This window comes from Culex quinquefasciatus, chromosome 3 (genome assembly GCF_015732765.1).
Source record: "Culex quinquefasciatus strain JHB chromosome 3, VPISU_Cqui_1.0_pri_paternal, whole genome shotgun sequence".
NCBI lineage: Eukaryota > Metazoa > Arthropoda > Insecta > Diptera > Culicidae > Culex > Culex quinquefasciatus.
Window position 1 is genome coordinate 16,615,920 of NC_051863.1, and position 19,377 is coordinate 16,635,296.

The 19,377-nt window shown below is 45.5% G+C and overlaps 1 protein-coding gene across 4 annotated transcripts in view; it reads left to right on the forward strand.

The window, feature by feature from the left end:
* Positions 1 to 19,260, forward strand: part of LOC6048766 (FERM, ARHGEF and pleckstrin domain-containing protein 1) — a 132,495-nt gene extending 113,235 nt beyond the window's left edge. For 2 of the 4 annotated variants that reach the window (XM_038263010.1, XM_038263011.1), the window contains exons 9-10: positions 515 to 889; positions 1,149 to 14,128. In XM_038263010.1, coding sequence (XP_038118938.1) covers positions 515 to 889; positions 1,149 to 12,841 — 12,068 coding nt within the window. In that variant the 3' untranslated portion in view covers positions 12,842 to 14,128. Of the gene's footprint in view, positions 1 to 514; positions 890 to 1,148; positions 14,129 to 19,076 lie in introns of those variants that run through there. The other 2 variants (XM_038263012.1, XM_038263013.1) reach the window with 2 other exon arrangements.
* The last annotated feature ends 117 nt before the right edge of the window (positions 19,261 to 19,377 follow it).

Consider the following 19,377-nt stretch of genomic DNA (forward strand, 5'->3'; position numbering starts at 1 on the left):
AACTCAAAAAAATCGTATGAAAAGTGGGATAATGAACTCAGAAAATCATGATTTTTGGTAAGGGTGTATCTCATCTCATCGTTTTGCGTCTCGCCTATGAATGTATTAGTGAGATATAAATCTCTTCCACATCGCGCGAATGAGAGAAGCGGAGTTAGCTCACTTTGTACCTGCTCTCTTAGTGAGTGCTCATTGAAAATATTATGATGAAATTTCTTCCATCGCTGATTCGAATAATTTGTTAAATTTTTTATTAAAAAAAAACTGTTCCAAGTTAAAGTCAACTTTGTCTTTTTAGATGCAACTGAGTGTACTGTAAAATTGATAAGATAAGCTTGCATTGGTTAGATTTTTTAATCTTCAGCAGATCTCAGACATTCAAGTAGCAGGTTATTTTACTTTAAGCATTTTATCGATGTGATTCTGTTGAGCAGTTGTGTAAGCGTTTGTGTATCCCCCCCCCCCAAGTGAAGAAATTGACCATTAACCGTATTCTTCTCCCGTGTCCTCGCAGCGGAATGGGAACGTCGCAGTCAGAGCAACGCCTTGAGGACGCCTTCTCAGACGAGGAAACCAGCGGGTACGGCGGAGGATCACCGACCCGGCAGTCCTACCGGCCGCAACAGCCATTCAGCGTCGGCGGGTCAGCTCACGGAAGCCCAGGTGGAGACCTATCCGACGAGGAGCTATGCCCAAATGGGGGGGATTTCGTCGTCCTCGGGAATGGCGGCGGACCCGCACCACCAGGACTCGAGTCGCTCTGTCTCACCGGGGGGCACATGGAGTTCGCCGTATCACCTCAACAGCAACAGCAACAGCAGCAATCATGCGGCAGCGGCGCTGCGCGAAGCCGATCGGGGTCGTGCACGTCAAGACGGTCACAGTTCCGGTGAGTACGAAGCGATCTTACACACACGATTTTTTTTTTACTGTTGAGTTCAAACCATGCATCGCGTTACGTGTTTCGTTTATTTTGGGTTTTTTTTTGGTTTCTGATTTTGAACATCGATATTTGGTTGGTTATTCATCACTGTCACGATTTGAGTTGTTCGCCCTGTTTCTTGCGTTGATACACGAAACTGTGAATTGAGACCACCGATGTGACCATGTCTTTCCCACCCCCCCTCCTTCAAATCGCGGCGAGGTAGGTCCGAGCCACCGCCTCTATGCCACTATGTCCCCCAGCTACATTCATCGCAACCCCAGATATTCCACGCCGCAGCAGCTGCAGCAGCAGCAGCAGCAGCGTCGGGCCTCAGCCGGGCCGCTGGGCCAACCGGCGGATCGCAGCAGTTCTATGGGGGAAACAACAACAACGGTCTCCTCCACCAGCCGGGAGAGTGTTATATCGCCGGCCCCGGCACTGGCAATATTGGCCTCTCACACCCGTCGCTCTTCGGCGGGGGTCAACCCGGGGGCGGTCCCGGGGCTGGCAGCCAACAGCTCTCAATCCCACAATGCCACACTAGTCCGTTATAGCAATACGAGTACCTATTCGATGTCTAAGTCGGTCAGTACCGGGACCGATCTGTCGGACGATATTGCCGACAACATCATCTACTCGGACATTAACGATCTCTATCGCCGGAAGCAGCCGCACCAGCAGCAACAGCAGCGATCCGTCCAGATCGCCATCACTGGTGCTGCTTCCGGTGACGGAAGCACTAGTGCCGCCGAGGATGAGGAGGAAATCATGGACGAGGTCATCGACGAGAACACCATCCGTCAGACGTACCTGGATGACGACGACGAAGACCTTGACGACGAGGACGAAATCGACATCCGGTACGCGACGGCCACCCAAATCAAAGCGATGGTGACGGGTGTTCCGGCGACGACGACCTCGGCCACGACGACCGGCAATACCGTCGTCAGTGACGATCTGTACGCGACGGTGAATCGTAAGAGTAAAACCAACAAACAACAGCAACCACAAGCACAACCACTACCAATTCAGGCTAGCACCGGCGGACTCCACGCTGGGAAGCACTTTAGTGACGAGTTCATAGACGATACCATTAGAAACTACAATTTAAGCAATGGCACGACAGTAGTCGCCATCACAGCCATCAACGGTTCCCCGGCAGAACTGTACCAACAGCAGCAAACGCAACCATCTTCAACCCATTTCGACGAATATTACGGCGCCAATCGGTACTCCGACACGTCGGACTACTTTAGCCACAGCCAGCCGCACTATTCCCATTCGCCAAACTCGCACTCGCTAGCCACGACCATAACGCACAAGAACGGACTCACCGACGATGACGAGCGGTACTCGGTGTCGCATCCACTCCCGCCACCACCGATACAACCGCGGTCGTCCCACTCGCTGCCCCGCGCCTCCGAGCTGTCCAAGATCGACTCCCTGGACTCGTCATACAGCGGTTACGGTGCAGGTCACTCGTTGAGCAACCTCCCGAGCTCGTCGAAGGTCACCAGCGATTACCTGCACTACTCGACGCTGCTCAAGAATTCCGAAGAGGAGGACGAAGGCATGAACAGCAAGAAGACCTCTTCCGAGCGGCTCGAGTACGAGCTATCGAACGCCAACATCTACTCGACGGTGCAGTACAAGAGTGGGTACGACGAGGAATACGAGGACGACTATCTCCGTGGCTTCCGTGCTGACGGCGGCATGGGAAAGGACGTCTGGCAGCGCAGCGCCTCGTGCAAGGAACTGTTCGACTACGGGTACGGCGGACGGCCCGACTTTACCATGCTCGAGCGCGAGTTCCTCACGTCGGACCGGATCGACAGTCCGGTCACGCGGTACGACGACTCGCGGCACTCGATGTACGTTCAGAAAAATCACTCCATGGATGTCAGCCAGGAGTTCCTGGGCTCGGACTGCAAGGTGTACTCGTCCAGCTATCCCGGCACGACGTACAACACCATCGACCACACGGGCTACAAGCGCCACCAGGGCAACTACTACTCCAACTTTGAGTACGGCTCGCAGGACGACATCTCGCACGATAGCTACGAACTGCTGGAAAAATGCTCCGACAACGAAATCTACAGCAACGTTCGTCCCGAACCGCACACCCGCTCGTGCTCGCTCGATTCCGGCAATTACATCCCAACCGATGACGAAAGCATTTCCGAGCATCATTCTCACGCGCACCTCTCACGGTACACCAAGTACCGCAGCAGCCTGGAAGGTAAGTGCAAATCCGCCGCCGATATTGACGACCTAGACGATATCTTCCTCATGGAAGATCCCCGCGATCTCCCACGAGAGAAGCTGTGCGTCAAATCGGACGGCAACTTCTACAAGCAGATCAAGAAAGCGATGGGAGGCTCGCGAACGTCCAGCCCGGAGTCACGCAGCGATTACTACGAGTCCAAACTGTCCAAGAGCAGTGACTCGAGCAAAAAGTCCAAGGACAGCGTCTACCACACGGACAGTAACAAGAAATCACGTGAAACGCTCAAGAGCAAGTCCGGCTCCGGGTTCAACTCGCGTACCTCAAGCCAAGACTCGCGCGACTCGTTCGGGATGGACATCATGCTCACGAAGAACTACGAAATGCCAACGACCACAAGCAAAAAGGCCAAATACCTTAGCAAACACTTTGACAGCAGCTCGCGCAACTCGAGCCAAGACTCCAAGAGTGACTATTACGACGCCAACGAGCAGCCCATCAACGGGCTCCTCGAAGACCTGGAATCCGACGAGATCTATTCCCGTCCCAAGGTCCACTCTCACGAGCACATCGCCGTCGTCGAAGCTGCCTCGATTCCGCCCAAAGCGGCCGCCGCAAGCTTCTACGACAACCAGATCTACTCGTCGACGTTCCCAAGTGCACAGCCGAAACCGCCCACCGCCAAGACGACCACCTCGCACGTGCACTCCATCTCGTTGCAGAACGTCGAACTTGACCGGAACGCACGCAGCTATCCGGCCCAGAAATCGCCTGACCCCTCGCCGGGTGCCACGCAGCAGCAAGGACCTCAGGCGATGCCAAAACCAATCGAGAAGCAACCTCCGAAGGCGACACACATCTGGCCGGAGGAGATCGAAGGACTGCCCACCACCATCAGCAACGAAACGCAACGGGTCGACCGAACGCGGGCCTTCCGCCGAAAGTCCGACAGCGAAAACATTTTCAGCTTCGACAAGGAAAAGATCGAATCGCTGACGAGCAGCATGAACGACGAAACCCCAACCACGGCCATCATGGTCGAAGCCAAATCGAAAACCAGCCCGGACTATCCGCTCACCCCCGAACTGCTGTCCGAATTCGACAAGCAAAAGATCGACTCACCGCACATCCTGCCGAAGCAAACCCGCAAGGAGGAACTTATGGCCAAGACACACTTTGAGGAGTACAACCCCAAACTGATCCTCGACGTCCCGATCCCAGGTGTCCTAACGTACACTCACGCCACCGTCGAACGGACCAAATCCGACCCGAACTCACTCGCCAACCGACCCCGACTCGGTCCGAACTCCCGCCGGTACACGCTCATGCACCAAAAGTCCATCGACCTCACCCCGGCCGACTCCAGCGAGGAAGAGTATCTGTACAAGCAAATCCCAAGCGCGCCACCGCTGTGCAGAACCCACGGCAGTCACTTCGAACTACCCCAAAGCTACGACATGAACACCCCGGCCATCGAAATCCCACGCAACGGGTTCGAAGTCCCGACGAGCTTCTTCAAAGAGTTCGACCGCCGGTCGCAAAAAGTCTTCAAGGACGACATCCCGTACGTGCTGCACAAGCGGCACATCATGAACGGAACGGCTCCATCGCCGGCGCAGGACAAACCGCATCGCTACCCGAAACCCAAAAGTCCCAAATCTCCGAAGAGTCCAAAGTCCCCAAAATCTCCGAAATCCCCAAAAGTCGAGATGAGGGACATGGCCACCCAGAAGGAGAACACGCTCCGCGTGCAGCAAGACGACTACGAGCTGGAACCGACCGACAACGGGCAGGGCTTCCTGTTCACCCAGAACATCGACCTGTCCAAGGTGGATCCCGTCACGCTGGAAGTCGACAAATCAGCCAAAACAATCACCTTCACAAGCCCCAAACGAGACATCACCAAGCAGATGGATCCGCTCATGCTGGAGCAACTCAACAGCAAGCTCAGCCAGATCGAGAGCGATTCAGCGACGAGCTCCCGAACCGATAGCAACCCACAGAAGAAGCTCGAACCGAAGCCGGTTGAGCTTCCGTATCTGATTGAGAAGAAAACCGAGCTGACCGTACCCAAGCGGGTGGTCAAACCACGCATGGCACCGGTCAAGACCAAAACCGGCAAGGGCAAGAAGAACGCCAAAACCCGCATCACGTCCTTCTCGTCGGACGACGAAAGTATCGACTCGGATGACGTGTTCGGTTCGGCGGAAGCCATGCCCACAAAGCTTGAGTTCTCACCGCCACAGTCGCGCAAGGAGATCGAACCCATCCTGAAGCACGAGTCAAGTCGAATGGCCACGAACGCTTGGGCGCGTGGACAAACGATGAGCTCGACGGAGATCGAAGGCTCGCCACCGCAGTGTCGGAAGCTAGCCGAACTGGAAAGTCGTTACAACACGGCTTCCAGCTTGAACACTCATCAGATGACAAGCACCGAGCTGCGTAGAATCTCCGAACGATCGTTCTCAATCCCCAGCTCGGAAGACGAAGCAAAGAAGGAGGAATCAACCAAAGCATACCACTTACTGGAGAAGATTCCCTCCCCGATCATTGAATCGTCCGAAATGGTGCAACGCACCGACGACGAAGTGTACGAAACCGCTCGCGAAGACAACCTGGGGTTTACGAAGACGCTTAAACGGGACGCGTCCAAGAAGCTCTCCCCCTCTCGCACCAAAATGATCGAAGAGATGATCGACTCGTCGATCGTGATGCGCTCCAAAGGTCACGCTCCGATCTTGTTCGCCCATGCGCGTCTAAACCTTAGCGAAGGATCGGCATTTGCGTCGCTTCAACGCCAAAAAGCCACGCTGGAATCGCCTACGTCGGGACGGCGAGCCAAGAGCCTGGACGCGCCGGTAATCTCCCTGCACAAGCTTCCGCCGATGAATGCGTTCTCTTCGAAAGACGACACGGTCGGATACGACGAGGAGGAAGCTGAAGTGCTGGAAGTCAAATCGCTTCAAAAGAAGGAGCAAACCATCGAGGAAGAGCAGGACGAATCGGTTCACTCTTGTGCGGATGCAATCGTCGTGACGGATCCGAGGTCCACCAGGAAAACGTCAACCATCGACGAAGAGGTAAAGTTGGTTCGAATCGAAGACGACGAGTTGGAGCTGCTGGATCGACTGAAGTACATCGAAAAAATCGAACTGCAAGGTGTGAAAATCAAGGAAAAGCGAAAGACAAAAACAAAACTCAAGAGTGGAGATCAGCTCATTCTGGAAATCCCCCGGTACAAATTCGAACCGTTCAGCTCGGGTAACAGCTCGATCAAGACGTCCCCGGCGATCAGTCGAGCAAGCAGTGTCGAGAGCACTGGAAAGGCCCGCCAGAAAACGGATAGCGGCACTCAGACTCCGACGGGAGGAGCTACGGCCGTTAAGCAAAAGTGCAAATCCACCAGCCCGAAGGGTTCGGACAAGATTCCGCAGCCCAAGCGGCGAGCTTCGGATGAGTTGAAGAAGAGTTCACCGGATATGATGCGTACCAAGAGTCAGGAATCGATCGGCAAGAATAGAGGAAACAAAGAAAAGTCCAAGTCGCTCGAAAAGATGGAACTCAAGCGGTTGGGAAGCAGGGAGAAGAAATCAACCGAAGAAACCGAGCTGGAACGAGCTCGGCGTAAAGAGCGTCAGCAGAAGCTGTACGAGTCGGCTATGAAGCAAACGATCAACTTGTTGAGTCCGGTGAGCGATCAGCTGCCACAGTTCCCAACACCGGAGGACAAGATATCCGTCAAGACCGAAGGGGACAAGATCATCATCGATGCCGAGGTCAAGTCAAAGCCGGAAGATTTGGTGTTCATAGCGAAGGCACCGCGCAAGCTCGATTGTGGATTGGCGAAAATCAGTCGCAGTTTCGAGGATCAGAAGAGTGTTGAGAAGTTGGATAAGGCTAGTCGCAGCTTTGACGACCGTGGTAGATCGTTTGACGACCATTCGGATCGATCCGGGGCGGACGATAGCAGTATCGTCATCAAATCTCCCACGAAGCTATCGAAGAGCCAAGAGCTGAAGCAACAGATCGAGGGTTCGGTGGTTCACAAGAAGATCGAAGGCAAATCAAAGAGTTTGGAGAAGAAAACCGAGCCGCAGTACTTGGACATCGAGTACAAGACTCGCAGTTTGGATCAAAACTATATCGATAACTACGCGGAAACGACATCGCCCGATTCCGAGGGAAGCACACATCGACGGAAGCAGGAGGTTGTCAAGGTTGACGTGCATCGATCGAAGGCGGAGCCTGCGGAGCCAGAGCATAAGAAGAAGGAACGCAAGTCAACGGACAGCAGTGACAGCAAGTCGGTGGATGATCGGCAGCGCATTGACAAGGGCAAAAGTTTGGATAACAATCTCACGAATGGTAAAGACAAGACACCGGCAATCGAACGCAGGTCACAGTCCCAGCCGGATGAGTTTACCGGGGAGATTGACATGCAGGACATTATTTCGGAAAGACGTACGCTGGATCTCATGAAGAGACGTTCGGAGGAGAGAACCTTCGACTCCACCAGCACATTGACGGACAACGAAGATCAAAAGGCACTGTCGAAGGCAGAAAGTGAAGAATCACTTACGGAGGTTAGTGAGATGAAACCAGAACTGCAGAAGGAGCTGTACATACCGGTGCGTGTTCCAACCATCGAATACGAAGAGCCCTCGTTGGAGGAGGAATTGGAAGACGAAGAAGAGGAGATTCAGGAGCGCCCAGTGGACAAGAAGGAAATCATGGGAAAACTTGCTCTGGAGCGAAGTAGAAGCGATGAGACCACTTCGTGGGTAACGATCGCCAGTGAAGAGTACACGGGAACCGATGGCATTGGTCAACCGGAGATGGAGGAAGCTGATGGAGTGCGCAAGATTGAAACGCAAGCTACCATCGAGGATATCAGAGATATCGCCATGCCAGAATCGGAAGTGTCCACTTCGGATGTAACAATCATTCAGAGAACAAGCAAATCTTCACCACCCGATACGAAGCCTTTCGATCGGCCTTTACCAAAAATACCGGAAAAGAAGAGAAAGGATAAATCTCCTACAAAGGAAGCGGCGAAGACGATGCCAGAGGATACCGAAGCCAAGCAAGCGTCCGAACGCAGAGGAGACTTCTTGCGGTTGTCTATCGAACGATCGCGGAGCTCCGACACTGGATCCAGTCGAGAAAATGAAAACAGCCCGGTTAGACACGACTCAAGCACTCCCCGTGGCAAAGGATCACTGGATGAGGAGTCCAGTTTAAGTTGTTCCATAGCCAGACCGCTTGGCATATCGCAGGACATGGATTCGATGGATCATATCAAGTGCCACGAGCTGAGAGAAGCTATGCTCAAGATGGAGGAAACCGATGAGGTTAAAACACCGGTCAAGAAGACATCTCCGACGCTGGAGAAGCAGTGTCCGGTTGATTCCGGATCAGAGCTGGATGTGGACACGGTAGAGGATCGCATCTCGAGAATACTTCAACGAGAGGAGAGTGAGTCCAGCTCGGATAACGGAGCTGGAGTTCAGAGACCACGGGTAGTCAAACCGGTGAGGACGACGCTTATTCATAAGAAGGTGTGCAGAACTGCACAACCAAATGAAAAGCAGCAGCAGCAGACAACTGAAGAGCTCAAGTCGGGAACGCTGAAGCTGTTGAGTGCTAACGGCGATCGCAGCTCGCTGGAGTCCAAATCAAGCCTCGAGTCGAAAGGATCGCTCGGGTCGTTCGAAACCGAAAGCAGCTCCGGATCGCTGGGTGCAGCTCAGCGCAAAGGAGATCTGGGACAGAAGGAAGCAATGTCCACCTGGAAGCCGTTCCCAATAGAGAGCTCCGGTAGTTCCAGCGTGGAAGAGATCTGGCTACCTCCCGATCAGGAGAGTTACGAAAGCTTTGATATTGCGACGGAGACGATCGAGCTTCAACGGGTGGCTCCACCGGAGAACAAAGAATCGTCTCCGGATGAACAGAAGGAGAGTGATTCCGACTTCCAGGATGAGCTGAACGATTTCCCTACCACTTTTGGCTATCCGGAAATGACGTCGACGCTTGGAATCAGCATTAATCCGGTTGATATTATCAACTACGGAACGGGATTCACCGTTGGTCGAACACTTTCGAGGATCTCTGAGAGGAGCACAAATTCGGAAAAATCTAGCGCCGAAGAGAACGAAGCGGAAAAATCAAGCTTGGAAGATCTGAGCGTACACGATGAATCCGCAATCTCAAGCGAACATCAGGCAAGTCTCAGTTCGGATTTGCACTCAAACTCCAACCCGGCGTACATCTCGGATGCGGACCGGCGGACGTCCGCTGAGATGCCGGATATTCCGTGTGACTCGGCAGCTGCCGAACGGCTCTCGGAGATTTACCAGAACAATGTGGTGAAAAATGGACGATTTGCCGTGCAACAACTGACAGACAGTAGCAGCAAGCAGGCTGTGGAAAAACCGCACATTCAGTGCCTGTCGACGGGAGGAAGTCAGGATTCGGAAGATTGGCCACTGCCAGAGATCCCATACGATAGCACACCTATTGAACGGTACGATCCCAACTTTGTTCCTCCACATCCGGACAAACCGTACCCGAGATGGGCCGGATCTATTGGACAATCCCAGGAATCGGAGAACTGGCCAACGCCACCATCCAGCATGCTGGATACGCCCGTCATCGAGAGCGTACAGACGTTTAGGGTTTGCGAACCACAGCATCCAACCCAAGTGATGGTAGAATCGTTCACTGAACCAACCGCGGACGATGATTCCGATCCGGACTATGCGGAGGTACCGGATGAGGCGCCGGAGCCGCCCAAGCGGGATTACAGTTTGTCCAATGTTTCTGCGAAAATCAGTCCGCCTGCAGTTCCGTACGAGAGTGCTGCCTTCTCGATGTCTGCGATCGAGGAACCGGTTACGTATGAGGGGTATGAAACTGCCACTTGTCTGAGCAGTACGTTGGGAGCCACGAGCTGCTTGCGATCTACGTTTGACGTGTGCTCCAGTCAGAAGAATGTCGCTGGTCAAGGTATTCTGAAGGATTCCGGACCTGATAGGGTCATTATATCGCAACCGACGAAATCCCCGCAGAACTTGAGTCCAATCACCGACGATGACTTCTTCTTGAACGATGAAGTGTTTGGACCGGACACGGTCAAGATCGAAATCTCCCCCGACGATACCAAGCCAAGCGGTGATTACTCGATTCAGCAAAAGTTCTCGAGAAGCTCGAACAACTCGGACACCTCCATCGATGACCTGCTGTCGGCTTCGTGCGCGACCACGTACATGGAGGATACGGTCCGAAGAAATCTGGAACCCCGTCGGCTGAGCAGCGAATCGTGCAAAAAGTGCAGTCACAGCAGTCACTCCGAAGAGGAGACGAGCTCGTTCGGAACCGATCTCGATGGTACGGTGAAGATGCAGCAAAAGCGTTGCACCCACAGTTCACATTCGGAGGATACTTCGATTGGTCTTAGCATCTCTGAGTGGTCAACCGGAACGAATACGGTGCGGCAGTACGCGAACCTGTCGGGGTCGGATAGTCTGTCGGCGGTATCGAATCATTCGGGTAACGCCAAAAGCGAAAAGTCCAACCACACCAAGAGCAGCGTGAGCTCGATCCACAAGTCGACCGAGAGTCTGGACGAGAAGAGTGGCAGCTTGTCGAGCGTGAACAACAAGCGGTTCTCGCTGGAGAACATCTCCGACACGCACAAGTACGAACCGTTTAGCAACTCGGACACGGAAAAGTTCTCGTCCGGCACCAAGAGTGACGACACGACGCTTACGCTGACGGAGATGGCCCAAACCATCACGGAGTGGTCCACGAGCAGCAGCAATACGCTGATTGCCCAAGCGGAAGCCTTGAAGCACATCGAATCCAAATCAACCAGAACAACGTTCGAGTATGTCCCGTTGAAACCTCCGAAAGTGATCAAAAAGGTACCGCTGGATGAGAAGAAGAATCTTCCAGCGGTCCACGCGGCGAAACCAAAGCCAAAGTTGGCCGTTTTCCCGCCGGAAGTGGTCCCAACACCGGAACAAGAAATACTCCGTCAACCACCTCCGGACCTCATCCCGAGGCAAGCCGAACGCGCACCGGCAAGAATCCCACCCAAGATCGTCGACATGATCGAAAAGTCTCCGAAGCGTGTGATTCCCCACCAGCAACCGATCCTCCAACAACCGCTTCCGTCGACGTCAAAACCTCAAGATCAGCAGCCGCTACCGGAACCGGAACCCGCCGTCGTTAGCAAGCGACGCACGCTGGAGATGATGTCCCAGCGGTACGCGAGCCAAGACTGCTCCGAGTCGGAACCCCTCTCCGAGAAAGTTGTGGTCCCACCACCTTCGAAGCCACCTCGTGGAGATTCGCTTCCCTCGACCAGCAGTTCGATCCCGATGGTCGAAAAGCCTCTATCCAAACATCATAGCTACGACGACAAAACCCTGTCCAAGTCACAAATTCGTGAGTACAAATCGTCGAAAATGCGACACAGCCAGTCATTCCACGAGCACCTGGTCTCGTCCGACCTGAACAAGATCGTCGAGGAGAACCTGGGCAGCTCGTCGACGACGACCACGCACAGTAGCGAAGCCACGGCCAGCACGGACAACTCCTCCCCCATGTTCCCACGGCCGGAGAAGTTGGTGCGCTGTTCACCGTACTACTCGAGCAGTTTAAGCTCGGAGTCGCCTCCGATTCAGCCTTCCCAGCTGCCACCGGTTCAGAAGCCACCTCGCAAGACGTCACTTCCGCGCAATCTGCTTCCGAAGAGTCCACCCAGTGGAAACGACACGGACAGCTCGCTGGACTTTAGACAGCAAGATCCCAAACTTCGCTCGCGAGGCTACCGCAAGAAGCGAACCGTCCCGCTGAAGAAGAGCCGCCTGGACAGCAAACCACTCGAACACCAGGAAAGTTCCGAATGCTCCGAAGGTTACTTCCCAGAGATGGAATCGGGCAGTTCGGACGTGATCGATCACCAGCAGTACCACCGGTATCCGGACTTTGAGGAGGAACTCGAGCAACTTCCGGAAGACTACGAAGACGAAGCGTATCGCGTGGAGGACAAGCGGGACAGCAAGAACGGAGGTGGAGTCTACCCAAGTGCGTCTTACTCGAACAAGTTCGAGGGGCTGGACATGATGGAAAACGTCGACGAGATGGGCTTCCCACGGTACGACCGCCTCGGCCACATTACCAACCCCAACCTGTACAAGTCGGACACTCCGTCGCCCCCAGTCAAACCGGTGCGCCAGCGCAAGCGCCAGAACAAACGGGACGAGGCAGACTCGGAATACCCGGGCATTCAGTACACGCCGGAAAGCGGCAGTTGTTCCGAGACGAAAGCTGGCCTCTCGGACGACGTTTGCTACTCCAGCGAGGACAGCTTCGCCGCCGGCTACCAGCACGCCATGGGCGGAAGTTCTCGCTACCAGAAGAACGTGGAAATCCCCTACCCGGACTTCCTGTCCGACTACGAGAACGAATCCTCTTCGGCGTGCTCGTACGCCCGACGCATGGAGCACGACCGCCACCGGTACGTCGAGCTTGAGCACGGCGGCACTCCGAGTGGTGCGTACGTGAGTGCCTCCGACGTCGGTGGCGACACTTCCGGCGGGTTCGACCTCCGAACCCTTCCGCCACCGATCTACGTCGAAGAGCTGGAAGACGAAGAGGACGACGAAGTCGAGGACAATGCGATCTAAGCAGAAGAAGAAGAAGACTGACGCAAGAAAAAATAAACAAAACGAAGCCAAAACTTTAACGAAAACGAATGAAACCGAACGAGAGATGTCGCTGCGAGCGCTGAAGCGAAAAGAAACAATGAGCATGAGCCTAACGAACCTCCGGCGACATCTATTAGTGAGATTTTATACTGAACGACATCGAGGAGGAGGAGCGAGGAGCAAGATGGAGCATATATACTAAATGAGAACAATTTTAACGGATGAGCCGAGAGTTATATGAAATCGTCGTTACAAATGGGTTGAAGATAAATTTTAAAAAGCGTTTGCGTGACACAAAAGGAGCAGTTATTATAATGGATGATGATATACAATTACAGTAACAGAAATAACCTAGTTGTTAATTCACTCTAATCAAAGTTTAACAAATATACATTAATGGTACATAGTCTAGTCCCAAGTAAGGAAAAGAAGCATTTATAGCGAGATAAAATCAACCAACATTAGTAGGAATTTCGTGTTTTTATTTGCAATTTATGCAATATTTTTCGTACATTTTTGAGAAGTCAAACAAAGAGTTATTATTTCACAACACCGTTAGCGGTTATTGAAATCAACAAAAGCCCCGAAGCTGCAACTCAGCGATAACCTTACGTGGCAACGATAACCATCATGGGGGATGATATTATCGCCAGCGATAACGGAAATGATATCTTTAATAGGTGTGAAACAATTTTATTGATTTCTGTATTTTTAAACATTTTTTTACATTTTCCAATTCCAAAGAAGACAGTTTGCATCATTGGGTTTTTAATATATTTTCATATAATGTCAAAGGTTATTAAAAAAAACATATTTACAAGCAACAAAAAATTTCACTTGGTTAATTTCTTATTTTTTTTTTAAATTCCACAAAATATTTTTTTAAATGATCATATTTTTCTTGAATTTTCAAAATAGCTAAATTTTATAATTTATTAAAAAAAAGCAATCATTTTTCTTTGGAAATGTCCAATATTCAACTGTACCGAAACATTTTAATTTTATCGGCCATAACCAACAAAAACTCATTCAAAGTGAGTTCTTAACATTAGTCTAACTCATGAAAAAATCCCAGACTTTGATAGTTTTAATAAATCCTACTTTATTGATAAAGTAGTATCTCAAAAAGTACTCAAGTACTGAAAATATCAATAAATTTATAATTTGCAATTTAGGTTTTAAACAATGCGAATTTTTTTTAGTAAATTTTGATTATGTTAAAATTATTAGTTTTAAGTTTTGAAATTCTAGCGAAATGCCGTATATTTTTCGAAAATACTGACATTTCCTTAATTTGCAATATAGGTTTCAAACGAAGCAAAAGTTGATATAGATTTTCACTGTTCAACAAATTTTAATGCAAAAAACTAAAATTTTCATGAAAATACATTTTTTTTTTTACTTAAAATTCTCTTAAATGCGATTTTTTTAAATGATTTTCACTAAATTGCATTTTTCCGTTAAACAAAAGAATCACATGCTAACAAATATTTCTCGAAAAAAAACTCACATTTTTATAATGTCAAACAACGGCTTACGTCGTGTAAATTGTCACTGTTTTACAATTTTTATGCAAAATACATTTTTTAGCACTCAGATTACTGTCTTATCTTATAATATGAAATCTGAGTGTCAAAACACGCCAAATCTCCAATTCAAAATACTAAAAATACTGAAACAACAATAACCATATTTTTTTAAATACTAGGATTTTTATAATATGCAATTTGGGTAACAAAAGACGACGGGTCGTGTTTAAATGCTCAAAATTTCACAAAATGCCGTATTTTTGAAAATACTCAGATTTTCACAAAATACCGTATTTTTCAAAATACTGTTTCAGAGTCGTGTAAATTTTACCTGTTGTAAATTTTTAACAAAAAAAAAATACTAAACTTTTAACAAAATATCGTATTTTTCATAAAACTCAGATTTTTATAGTTTGCAATATTAGTAATTTTCTCTATGTTACACACTTTACAACTTAGTTTAAAAAAAAATGGTCCAATAAGCTCTTTAAAAAAACTCCAGAAATATCAAATACTCAAATGTCACGATAAATGCGGTATTTCGCGAAAAAAATAATCCAATTTTGTAATTTATAAAAACTAGTAAGAGTATCTACAAAAATACGATATTTTGTGAAAATTTAAGTATTTTTCATAAAAAAATGTAAAACAGTTTAAATTTACACGACATCTATCGTCATTTCACTCCCAAATAGTTTGCAAATTAAGAAAATTTGATTCCAAAAAAGGTATTTTGTGACAATTTGAGTATTTTCCATCAAAAATGTAGAACAGTTAAAAATCACACCACATTTCTCGTTAAATTTTCAAAGTATTTTGTAAAGTAATGCAGAGAAAATCAATGCAAAATTTCGTGTCATTTGATATTTTTGATTACAAATTATGAAATTATTTATTTATATTACATACAAGTAATTATTTTTTATCGCGATATTTTGTTTTGAAAATGGTATGTCTAAAATGGTGTCAAAACATTTGCTAAATTAAGCTTTCCATAGATCTAGAATTTTTCATAGATCTAGGGTTTTTTTTCTCAAAATTTATTTTCCCTAAAAGAGCACGCAGCTAGCAAAATCTAAACATAGAAACATGTACCCTCCGTGTAAAGGCCCTGTATGAATTGATCTCAGTTGGAAGGTTCTCCAAATCTCTGAATTGCAAATGTAACATCCTGGAGCAGATCATCAATCAATAATTTAACGGTCAACTTGAATGATTGCAAACTCACCACGGCAAACATGAATTCACCACAGTTTGACAGCTGCGTGCTTTTTTTTTCTTCTTGGGACTTTTAATTATGATTTAATGATGCAAACACTTGCTTTTTTGGGCAAGGAAAATGTATAGGTTAAAAAATCAACTAATTAAAAAAAATATGAAACTCTTTTTTGTGAAAATAAATTATTTTGATATGCCATGGGTTAAATATTCGGTCTAATTTTAAAATAACGTGTGCCATAACCTGTTTGTTTCTGCAAGCAAATTGTGCATTATCTAAATTTAGCATCTACGAAGCCAGACAACATAATTAGATCGACATGCTTAACAATTGTTATCAAACTCACTGAGCAAACATTATTAAGAAAAAAAGTAAAAAAAAATACATAGGAGAGTAATGAAAGAAACATTTTAGATAATACAAACACAAAAATATTTATAATTCACACATTCCACGCGCGTTGTTTAGTCAATCGAAATGAAAAAGGGTGCGTAATGAAAAACAAAAAATGGCCAAAATGTTAATGCAAGAAAGACAGAGAAATATAATAGTAACAAACGAAACGAGACCCGCTGAAAGTTTCTATATGTGATTGTTGTTTAAATGAATACAGAAAAGCGAGTGTTTCCAAAGTTTGAAGAAAAGTCTATCCTTTTTAGTGCCGGACAGCAGCGGAAAGAGTAATAAGTAAAACTTATCGAAAGTATTTGTTCCATTTATTATATAAAAGTTTACGATAATAACCAAAACAAACAAAATGAGCAAGTTATCGATTCAAGCACTTCAATGCACCCTTAAAGTGATAAATGTGTGTCAAATGATCTCAAAACCTGAGGAGTTTAACTTTTTCGTTGTGATGGTCTAACCAATTATACTTCTTCCCGAAAATGTTGTGTACCGAGTGTTGTTAATCTGTTAGTTCCGGAACAAATCAGTTGAAAAGTGTGAAATTTATTTCGAATTTTATTGCATTCGCGCAAACATAAACGATTCTCAAGTGTACTAAAGTAACCGTGTTTATACTCAAATATATATTACTATTAAGTGCAGTCACACACAAAAAAATAAGAGAAAGCAGCACATGTTTTATAACGAATTTTTGTCTTTTGAGATGATTTAATCGAGTGATATCGACGCGTAATTAAGTAACAAGCAAAATATCTCCAGAGTATGAGTATCGATATAGTTTATATTACAGTACTGTTGGTTATTACAGATATAACAATGCAAACATGAAAATAAAGTGGTTTATTAAATTGCAGAAAAAAAGTATAAAGAAGTAGCGCGGAAGGCGAACGAAGAACGAGTAGAAAATTAAAGTAAGGAGATAGAAACGATTAGAAAAGCAAGTCAAAGCGAAAAAACAAGCCAAATAGTGAAAAAAAAAAATACAAAAATTTACCGTCATCCAATTCATCTCTTTCTAGAACCCTTTTAAAAATGCATATTACAACAAACAAACAAAAATCAACCAAAAACAACCAAACAGGTAAAAAAAAACCAAGTAGACAGAGGCCAAACTTATTCTGTAATCTCTATATGATGAAATGCCAACAACCAAACCAAACTGTCAAAGCTGTCAAAGTAAAGTGAAATTGCATTGCATGCCGAGGGTGACCGGAAAAAAAAATTCCAGAATGAAAAAGTGCATCATCCGTTAAAAAAAAGTATCGGTAATAAATATAGCAAGTTTGGAAACTTTAAGGTATTTCGAAAAATTTAAATTCACGGTTGTGTTTTCATTGGCTTTAATTTGAACACAGGCGATTTTGATGACATTTTTTTTTACAAAGTTTTTGAAATTTAAATTCCATAAAGCATTTGTTGTTTTTTGAAATACGATATTTTTAATTTATTTATTTTTTGTTTTTAAAGCATCTGCCAAAAAATCATGCATAGTAGTGCAATGTAAATTTCAGTAATTTTTAAGTGTTTCGGACCGAATCAGACTTCTTAAGGGAGGCAATTCTCTAGGAAATCAGCCTTTTTAAATTTTTTAAACTGGATTTTAAAATTTTAAGATTTTAAGATTTTAAGATTGTAAGATTCTAAGATTTTAAGATTTTAAGATTTTAAGATTTTAAGATTGTAAGATTCTAAGATTTTAAGATTTTAAGATTTTAAGATTTTAAGATTTTAAGATTTTAAGATTTTAAGATTTTAAGATTTTAAGATTTTAAGATTTTAAGATTTTAAGATTTTAAGATTTCAAGATTTTAAGATTTTAAGATTTTAAGATTTTAAGATTTTAAGATTTTAAGATTTTAAGATTTTAAGATTTTAAGATTTTAAGATCTTAAGATTTTAAGATTTTAAGATTTTAAGATTTTAAGATTTTAAGATTTTAAGATTTTAAGATTTTAAGATTTTAAGATTTTAAGATTTTAAGATTTTAAGATTTTAAGATTTTAAGATTTTAAGATCTTAAGATTTTAAGATTTTAAGATTTTAAGATTTTAAGATTTTAAGATTTTAAGATTTTAAGATTTTAAGATTTTAAGATTTTAAGATTTTAAGATTTTAAGATTTTAAGATTTTAAGATTTTAAGATTTTAAGATTTTAAGATTTTAAGATTTTAAGATTTTAAGATTTTAAGATTTTAAGATTTTAAGATTTTAAGATTTTAAGATTTTAAGATTTTAAGATTTTAAGATTTTAAGATTTTAAGATTTTAAGATTTTAAGATTTTAAGATTTTAAGATTTTAAGATTTTAAGATTTTAAGATTTTAAGATTTTAAGATTTTAAGATTTTAAGATTTTAAGATTTTAAGATTTTAAGATTTTAAGATTTTAAGATTTTAAGATTTTAAGATTTTAAGATTTTAAGATTTTAAGATTTTAAGATTTTAAGATTTTAAGATTTTAAGATTTTAAGATTTTAAGATTTTAAGATTTTAAGATTTTAAGATTTTAAGATTTTAAGATTTTAAGATTTTAAGATTTTAAGATTTTAAGATTTTAAGATTTTAGGATTTTAAGATTTTAAGATTTTAAGATTTTAAGATTTTAAGATTTTAAGATTTTAAGATTTTAGGATTTTAAGATTTTAAGATTTTAAGATTTTATGATTTTATGATTTTTAACAAAAAATTGAAAAAAAAATATTTGAAATATTTGAAATGTTTGCGACTTATGTTGCCTCACCTTCCCCTACACAATGAAATAATTTTCCAGACAATTAAATATTTAAATTAGTTTAGTTTTACATGAATGCTTAACTCAGTTTAAGAAGCCTTGTTATTGTTTGTTTTGTTTTGTCCTCTAGCTGTGTTCAGAAATCAAATCCAATAATTTTGATCCCAATTTTGCATGGTTATGAAACATTTTCGATTTGCATGGTATCCAATTTATTGCATATTTTTTATCCTCTTTCTTTTTGTTTCTATTTCTTTTCATTACGACCCTTCTTTTTTGGTTCCAACACACCCCAACCCACACAACACCACCCGACCCAACTCCAACAGCCGAAGAGTACCACGGAATCAACGGGAACGTCTCGCTGGACCGCCGTAGCGAAATCGTCCAATCGCCGAACCGGTACGAACTGGCCCTCGGCCCGGCCAGCCCGACCTCGGTGTCCGATCGTTCCAACAACAACTCGCTGTCGCGGTCGAGCGAAGCGGGCACGTACGACCTGTCCAGCGCGGAGGCCCGTGCACGGAACGGCACCCTCAACGGAAACGGAAACGGACTGCACACGGTCGATGAGAATGTGATCAACAATAACAATAACAACCACTCGGCGTACCATCACTACCAGAACCA